The following is a 9,493-nucleotide window of genomic DNA, read 5'->3' on the forward strand; positions in this document are numbered from 1 at the left end:
CGCTTTGTGTTGCCGCAGTATTCGCCACACTGCCCTCCACCTAAGTCTGATCGTCCCGATCAGACACACTTGCGGTTCCAAACGCTGCAAGCCTTTCCAAGTGGACCACCTTCATCTTGTTTCTTGGTCTCCCAACGGTCTGGATCCGATACACTACGTCATTTAGCCGTTTTACGACCTTATACGGACCTTCCCAGTTGCATTGTAGTTTTGGGGACAAACCTTTCTTTCGTTGTGGATTATACAGCAACACCAAATCTCCTTCCTGGAAACCCTCGGAATTCATCGCCTTATCATACCTGGCTTTCATCTTGTCACTCATAATTTGTGTGCGCTGTCTCACAAGAGCATGTATCTCTCTCAGCTCCTCTTCCAGGATGTTTGACGTCTCTTTTCCAATCCTTCTAGCATCACCAGTCACCCCAAACTTCAGATCACTAGGCAAACGGAGCTCACTGCCGAATATTACCCTTGCAGGAGTTTTACCCGTTGTTTCATGCACTGCTGACCGGTATCCCATCAGGAACAAGGGTATGCGGACATCCCAATCTTTTTGATTCTTGTCCACGACCTTCCGCAAATGCTCTTCCAGGGTTCGGTTGAACCGTTCCACCATGCCGTCTGATTGGGGATGAAGAGCCGTCGTTCGAGTTTTCCGGATACCCAGTATCTGGCACATCTCTTGGAACACTTCCGACTCAAAATCTCTTCCCTGGTCAGAGTGCAGCTCTATAGGTACACCGTATCTCGCTACCCAATTGTAGGTGAATACCTCCGCTACTGTTTTAGCTTCCTGGTTTGGAATCGGGTATACCTCCGGCCATTTGCTAAAGTAGTCCATAACCACAAGGACGTATTTGTTTCCCTGTGCGCTCATAGGAAATGGACCGGCTACATCCATGGCAATCCGCTCGAAAGGTGCACCCGAGTTATATTGCTTCATCTGGCCATGACTTCTGGATTTCGGCCCCTTAGCTGCAATACACTCCGTGCAGTTAGCAATCCACTCTGCGACCGATTGCCGACAACCAACCCAATAGAACCTCTGCTTAACCTTCTCCAGGGTCTTCGTGATTCCCAGGTGCCCTCCACTAGGACCATTGTGGAATTCCTTGAGTACATCCGGAATTCTTACCCTTGGAACTACTATCAGGTTGCGGGAGCACTGGCCATCTTCGCTTTCCCATACCCTATGCAAACAGCCAGATATTAATTTTAAGCTGTTCCATTGTGCCCAGTACGCCTTTGCGATGGGGCTTTCCGCTGCCATTTGCTATTTAGTTGGCCTCCTGTCCACCTCCAGTCCATGCATCAAAAGCTCTAGATCTGGATCTTCCTGCTGACACTTTCGTAGCTGTTCGTCCTTCCACTCTTCCGCTGGTGTTATTGTCGTTAGACGGACGTCTATAATGTCCTCTTTTCCCTCAGCTTTTGAGCAGTGTTTACATTCCAGGCTACATGGTCGGCGGGACATGGCATCAGCATTACCGTGGACACTTCCCTTGCGGTGTTCAATAGCGAAGTCATAACTTTGCAGTCTCTCAATCCACCGAGCTAGCTGTCCTTCTGGATTCTTAAACTGTAGTAGCCACTTCAGCGCTGCATGGTCCGTTCGAACTCGGAAACGTTGCCCATAGAGGTACTTGTGGAAATGTTTGACGCAGTCCACCAACGCTAGTAGTTCTCTCCGAGTTACGCAGTAGTTCCTCTCTGGTTTTCCAATCGACCGGCTATAGTAGGCAACTACCTTCTCCTGCCCATCAATTACCTGCGACAGTACGCCTCCTATGGCATAACCACTAGCATCCGTATCCAAAATAAACGTTGCACCTGGAACGGGATACGCTAGCATAGGTGCAGTACATAGTCGTTCCTTCAGAGTCTGGAAAGCCTCCTCCTGCTCCTTGTTCCACTCGAAGGCTCTATTTTTCCTAGTGAGCTCGTGGAGGCTTTTAGCAACGCTGGCGAAATTCGGAACAAATCGGTGGTAGTAGGTGCATAGCCCAAGAAAACTTCGTAGTTCGTGCAGGTTCCTAGGTCTTGGCCAATCCTTTACTGCTTCTATCTTTTCCTTCGCAGTACAGATGCCCTCCGTTGTCACCTTGTGCCCTAAGTAGTTCACCTCCTTCCTGAACAGTGAGCTCTTTTTAGGACTTAGCTTCAGACCAGCGCCAGCTATCCTCTGGAAAACTTCTTCCAAATTGTTCAGGTGTTCCTCTAAGATTTTACCCAATACGATAATGTCGTCTAGATACACCAAACATGTTTTCCAATGCAGTCCTTTGAGCACATGGTCCATAAGTCGTTCAAAAGTGGCAGGAGCGTTGCATAATCCAAAGGGCATCACCGTGAATTGCCACAGACCCTCTCCAACGCTGAAAGCTGTCTTCTCCTTATCCTCGTCACTTACCTCCACTTGCCAATAACCGCTCTTAAGGTCGAGTGTTGAGAACCACTTTGTTCCAGTCAACGAGTCCAGAGTGTCATCGATCCTGGGAAGAGGATAGCTGTCCTTTTTCGTCACATCGTTTAGTTTCCGGTAGTCTACGCAGAACCGCATTTGACCATCCTTCTTCTTCAAGTACAAGTACTACCGGCGAACTCCATGGACTCCATGGTTCAATCACACCACTCTCGCTTATTTCGTTTATTATTTGGCTAACAGTTTCACGTTTGGCAAGTGGAACACTCCGAGGAGCTTGACGGATTGGCCTTGCATCGCCAGTATCAATGCGATGTTTCACAACGTTAGTCCTGCCTGGTTTGTCGCCATCCTTGTCGAATATGTTGCAGTATCTTCGGAGAAGTTCCTTAGCCTTGTGCTGGTATTTTTCTTCCAACCCTTCCGTCCATGCATTAATGTCTTCCGCAATGTCATTCTCGCCAATGGAATCGCTTTCAGGTAACTTTTCGGAGTTGAAGATTGCCTCTAGCTCTCGACATTGCCCCAGTACAGTTCCTCTTCGGAGTTTGACTGGTGACTTGAACTCATTGAGCACTCGAACTGGGATGCGTCCATCCTTTTGCGTCTTAGCCAAGGTTTTACCAATAAGTACGTCCGGTGTAGAATTTTGTGTTGCTTCAACAACCCACAATTTGTTTGTCCCACAATCTCCATCAATCTTTGCCCACACAACTGCTTCTGACTTCGGTGGAATCTGCTCGCTTTCCTCTAGGATCACTCGCTTGCTGCTGTATGGACCATCATACCCAAACCGAAGGGGCACTTCCATGTTGTTATACGTCATAATCCTGTTCTTCATGTTGATCTTCATACCTTGATCAAGCATGAAGTCTAATCCAATGATGACTTCATCCATAATCGCCGCGACTATGAACTTGTGTAACACCGTCACATTCCCTATTGCGACTTTGCATGTTACCTCCCCTACAACTTGGGTGTACTCACCAGTTTCTGTCCTCAACCTTGCTCCAGGTAATGGCCTTACCTCTTTAGTGACCAAATCAGATCGAATGATGGAATGTGATGCGCCCGTATCCACAGTTAGTACTCGCTCATGTCCGTCCACATATCCACCAACAGTAACGTTGCTCGCTTTTCTGCCAATTCGCGAGACGGAGATTATGGGGCATTCAATTGCGGGAGCCAGCGTGCGCCCCTTGCTGCTGGCTCGTTTTAGTTTAACGACTGGTCGGAGTTGGGCTCGTCATCCTCAGTCCTGCGTTTACGTACTGCTGAACTGTTGGAACCCGTCTTACATTCGCGTGCGAAGTGGCCTGGTTTTCCGCAACTAAAACATTTTCTAGCACCATCCTTCCTCTCGGTTGCACCAGGAGTATTCTTCCCTGCCATCGACTTGAGTGTTTTCAGGATCTCGTTCATCACGTCAGGTGTTTCCACTTCTACTCGATGGGCTTTGTAGGCTGGTCTACTTAGGAGCGCTGCCGTTTCACGTGTCTGAGCATACGAGACCGTTTCAGCAAATGTTGCCTTTGGATTTGCATACGTCTCGCGCTTGGTATACACGTCCCGCATTCCGTTTATGAACCTCTGGATTTTTACTCTTTCGAGGTGCTCACCAGATGCATCTCCAATTGCCAAATGAGCCAACCTTTCAACCTCGGAGGCGAATTCCTGTAGAGTCTCGTTGGATTTCTGGCTGCGATTTTCCAGCTCCATCTGGTAAATCTGTCTCCTGTGCTCGCTACCATAACGTCTTTCCACTGCACCCATTAACGCATCGTAACTGTTCCTTTCACAATCAGGAATAGTCTGCAAGATTTCCGCTGCAGGTCCTTTTAATGCAACGAACAGTGCAGCGGATTTATCCTCCATGCTCCAGTGATTTGCTGTAGCTGTCTTCTCAAACTGGATATCTCGGAGGCGACCTTCCAACTCTTCTACCTTAGCCTCGACTTTATCCTGTCTATCCTTGATTTGTTCGTTATCTCTAGCCAAATTCTCCTGCAGTTGTGTAATCTTTGCATCCTGGACTTCCAGCAACTGTGATACGTGTGTCTTCTGTGCCTGTAGCTGCGACGAAATATCTGACAACTGTGTTTGCATCTGAGATGACATCTGTGACATGGTAGCCAATAACGTGTTCATGTCCATAGCTGTTGATGAACTTGGAGACTTTTGCTGTTCTTCAACCTTCCCGGATGTCTGCTGCACATCCTTCGACGAACAAGCAGCCTCATCCTTCTGTTCGTCCTTTGCGGATGCATCGTCGGATTTACCCTGGAAGTCGTATTTGTCCACGTCGATGCCTTCAGCTTCCATAGCCTCCCGCAAACGGGATAATAATTCCACTTTTCTTCCGGAGGTGGCCAAATTACGCTTTTCCAACTCCTGTTTCAGTTCCTCAATCTTTAAGTCCTGAATTTTCGCCATTTTCAGTAGTTTATCCTTCGGGATTTATTTAACAATCCCACTTCTGACACCAATTGTTACGATTATCCTCGAAACCTTGAGGGATTTCCCAAATATACTCGGGCTCGTATCGCTGGATTGTTAAATAAATGCTAACAATGACCAAATTGTAGTACAATTAACTTTATTGTACAACAAACAATTTACAATACTTGCTAATACAGTAAAAACACTTTACAATACTTGTTAAAGCAATAACAACGCTTTACTACTTGTTAACAAAATTAAACTTATAGCTTGCTTATTCGCAACTCGATTCTCCGCTCACTTTACTTGTAGCTTGCTGACTTGTAACTGTCCCCACTCCGCTGTGTCGTGGCTCTTATATACCTGCGCTCACACTTATGGCAACTCTAGAACGTTCTGAAGTTTATCGCTCATTCTCTTTCTCTCGCTGTTCGCAGTGTTCATCCAACTTGACGTTTCTCTTTGTGGAACATTCTACGTCATTCCTCGAACATTCTGCCTATTTCTCGTTGTTCGCTTTGTGTTGCCGCAGTATTCGCCACACATGATTCGCCACAATACATGATTCAACAACTACAGGTTGTAGCAATCGTACAAAAACAACATTTACCGTTGGTATGAACTCCTTGTGTCATCAACATCTTCTTTATCTATTCATATTCGTGTGTGTATGTATACCCTGCATACCAGGATTTCATAGAACTCTGAAAGGTTTCACAATTTTTTTAAGAATTTTCTTTAAGAAATCATACAGAAATTTCTTTACTAGTTCTTGTCAACCGCTTCATATGTTTTTCTTTACAGATTTCTAAAAGAATCGTAACAAATTTCCGACACTTAAAGATTTCGGGAGCATTTGTTTGCAGGGTATATATATACGTATATGTGTATGTGTACGCGGATATGTAAATAAAGCAAAACAGACGATAATTTGACACAAGCGTGCTCATAAGAAGAAGCATAGCTTCTATCGCTATCACCTGTAATTGATGCGCCTTGGCCACAATACAACATACTGGCAGCACTCTATTATGATGCGTTAACCTTCCACTGGAATTTGTTTGGCGGGAAAGTCAGAGGCAATTGGAAATGTCATCGCTTTTGTGCTTAGTGAAAATTTCGCCATAGACTGAGTTAAAAAATTTAGACAAAAGTCGTTTAAAAGTTGAAGAAACCAAATAAATATTATTTCATCTCTATAATTTTAAAGGCGGATAAAACGAATAATTAAAATACGTAAATTTTGAAGCAATTTTCTGCCTCTGTCGTCTGCGAACGCCATGGCAAAAGTACATATTACAAACGTGGTCGTATTGGACAATCCCAGCAGTTTTTTCAATCCTTTTCAATTTGAGTTAACTTTCGAGTGTATTGAGGAGTTGAAAGAGGATTTGGAATGGAAAATGATATATGTTGGCTCTGCCGAGTCGGAGGAGTATGATCAAGTGTTGGACACAATATACGTAGGACCCGTGCCGGAAGGCCGTCACATATTTGTCTTTCAAGCAGATCCACCCGATGTGACGAAAATTCCCGAACAAGATGCTGTTGGCGTGACAATAGTGCTGCTTACTTGCTCATATCGTGGTCAGGAGTTTGTACGCGTTGGTTACTTCATCAACAATGACTATGCTGATCCCGAAATGCGTGAAAACCCGCCACCTAAACCTTTGTTTGACAAACTTACACGTAATATATTAGCAACAAAGCCGCGTATAACCCGCTTCAAAATAAACTGGGATGACACACCTTCGAATGGACTGTTAAATGGCAATGGCCAATTAAATGCGCATGCGATGTCTGATATGGATGATGGTGCTTCAACATCGGCAAAAGCGGCGGCAATAGGTGCGAATGGTAATGGGTTCAATGGCGGAGGGTGCGAATCAATGGATACACCAGAGGCAGCTTGCGATGAAAATAGCTTAAATATGCCAATTGAAAATGGTGTTAATGCACTTAATGAAAATTCAAACTCGCTTGCCATGGAATGCTAGGATAGTTTTTAGTTCACCTACATACGATTCTGCACATACCGTTCTGTATACAAGTATTTTTGTACCTAACAACTCTCCTACTGCTCGCCATAATTACTAACGGCAGCGTTTGCGTCGGCTTGAAAATATCTCATTATTTTTTCATATCGTCGCTAATTCGGCTTTGTCCGATTTACATATGTATATCTATGTTATGTTTATCATTTGGTATTTTTTGTAATAGTTTTAAACTTTATTAAAAATGTTTAGTAATCGAATAAGCTACTTTAATGAATATTAATTTATAAATATAGAAAACATTAATTTTAATTCAGCGTGTTTTTTATAATTGAATACTTTTTAATTTATATACATTTATATATGTATATACATATATAAGAAAGTTTTTTGTTAAGGAATTGAGTGGTATGGTGGTATTTGATATGAAAATACAACTAAACAAAAAGTAGAATATAAATTTTTGTTTATAGCCAAGGCCTTGTTTATGCCTTGTTTACAGCATAAGATGGTATGGAATAAAATTTTTAATTTATAGCCTGTAAGTAATGGTTGTAACATCATGAAAATTTCCCAAAGAATTTTTGGGGAAAGTGACAAGTTCTTGGCCAGATATAAATCCGAGTCGTCACGCAGACCCGACTATTATGGGAACTTTATAGTGTTTCGTCTAGCCGGTAAGCTGTAAGATTGCGAAAACTTTAGCAATTTTTCTAAGGATAAAGTTCCGTGTGGTTCTTTTCAAGACAAACGGGCGCCTCGGAGAAACTGCTATCATTAAAATTTATTTATTTTTTTAGGTATTTTTTAGGTATTTCTTAGGACTTTTGAGGTTTTTCTAGTATAAGGAAAAGCGGTAGATCTACATAAAACAAGATAATGAATCAGTATAACCTACTACACAGGAAAAAAAGTAGAGGGTTAAAATAGTGATATAAGTTTGTCGAAAAGGAAGCGGTTGTGTTCAGAAATGCATCAAGTCGGTTCTACGTACCGGAATGATCGGGTTTTACCTGGGCTGTTGATGCTCTGATTGCTCTAGCGATGCGTTTCGATAACTTTTCGGATGCGTTTTGGAAAAGTATACATTGTCAATACTTAGAAGTTCGGCGTTACGTCACCTTTTTTCTTTGTACGTATGCAACTTAGAAGTTGTTCGTCCATAGGGCTACATTTGCTACGTATTCTTCTGCTCAGGGCTGGCATCGAGTCAAACCCCCAGCCAGAAACTTACACCTGCTGTGTATGCCAGAGACGACTATATCACAACTCCACCTCAGTCAAGTGCAATGCTTGCGAGGGGTGGAGTCTCCTCTGCTGAGGATTACGGACACATCGGCAGTGGACTACGTCGTTTGTGGCCTACACGGCTAACCCCAGTTAAGCTGAGCAGCTCCACACAAACACCGTAGCACCACAACATAACAACACAATAGACCACACCACAACCACGACAGACCAGAGAACATACACAACCGCACTACCACCCACACGCCGCCGCCAACAACTCCTGGTTCCTCCTACAATCTGCACGGTATGTCAGGCCAGGATATTCCGTAATGTGACATCAGTCAAGTGCAACACCTGCCTTGGCTGGTGCCACTTTAGGGCATGAGGAATTGAGGAATTTCGAGGGCCCGTGTTCCGCTGCACGGTCGCCAAACCCAACTGCGACGCCACCCACTACCACCACAGGGCGGCAACCACCACAGCACGCAACAGCCAATGGCGTCAAGGCCACACACATCTCTCACACCCCGCATTACTACACGTGCAGTATCGTCTTATTCTAGCAGACATAGACCGCAGGGATTCCTCCCTATAATGTCAGGGCATTGCTATCCGGTCATGCGATGTTGAGCTCGAAATATTTAATGTGTACATACCCCCTGTCACCTGCTGCCCGGCAGGATATCACACTGATATAGGTGCGCTCCTCAGAGGTGAAAACCGTATGGTAGTAGGTGACCTTAATGCGCACCACGATCTTTGGCACTCAAGCCTGTCAAACGATCGTAGGAGAACAGACTTGGCTGAGCAGATAGACGATTTGACATTCTGCACAATGAACGACAACGCATCCACCAGGATTATGGACAGCTGCTGCAGCTCGCTAGACATAACAATAGTCAGCGATGGTCTGATAAACAGCGTATCATGGCGACCTATGCTGACTTTGGCATCAGACCATCTGCCCATAGTCATCTCGATCGATAAACCAACCGACTTTGCTCCCGCGGAACACCGGACCGGAACTTTTGTAAAGCTGTTTGGAAAGGCTTTGCGGAATTTACTGAAAACACCTTCACTGCGCTCCCCACACCAACCGACGTCCTCCTTGGTGAAAGTAAGTTCCGTAGGGCTGTCACCGCTGCTGCAGCTCGCTTCGTACCTGCAGGATGCATAACGGACCCACGCCCAAATTTCCCTGCTGAAGCGGCTGTTCTAGCCGATGAGCGTGACAGCCTTCGTCAGGTCGATCCCGGAGATCCCCGTATCAAGGATCTCAACGCGGAGATTCGGCAACTAGTGAACGTACATTAGCGGAAGAAGTGGGAAGAGCATCTGAAGACCTGTAACTTCACCACTGTGTGAGTAAGCTTTGGTCAACCGTGAGGTCACTGTCCAATCCGACGAA

The 9,493-nt window shown here is 44.9% G+C and overlaps 1 protein-coding gene across 1 annotated transcript; it reads left to right on the forward strand.

Annotated features, from left to right (window-relative positions):
• The first annotated feature begins 5,908 nt into the window (after window positions 1-5,908).
• Window positions 5,909-7,167, forward strand: LOC118739981 (histone chaperone asf1-like). The gene has a single exon (XM_036471484.1). The coding sequence runs from the start codon at window positions 6,142-6,144 to the stop codon at window positions 6,856-6,858; it is 717 nt and encodes a 238-aa protein (XP_036327377.1). The 5' UTR covers window positions 5,909-6,141; the 3' UTR covers window positions 6,859-7,167.
• Window positions 7,168-9,493: the final 2,326 nt, after the last annotated feature.

The sequence above is a fragment of the Rhagoletis pomonella genome, unplaced genomic scaffold (assembly GCF_013731165.1).
Source record: "Rhagoletis pomonella isolate Grant_MI unplaced genomic scaffold, Rhpom_1.0 Rhpom_scaffold_00005, whole genome shotgun sequence".
Classification (NCBI taxonomy): domain Eukaryota; kingdom Metazoa; phylum Arthropoda; class Insecta; order Diptera; family Tephritidae; genus Rhagoletis; species Rhagoletis pomonella.

What these genes read in the sequence shown, in the direction of transcription:
- LOC118739981 (XM_036471484.1), top strand. Translation starts at nt 6,142, where the DNA reads ATGGCAAAAGTACATATTACAAACGTGGTCGTATTGGACAATCCCAGC.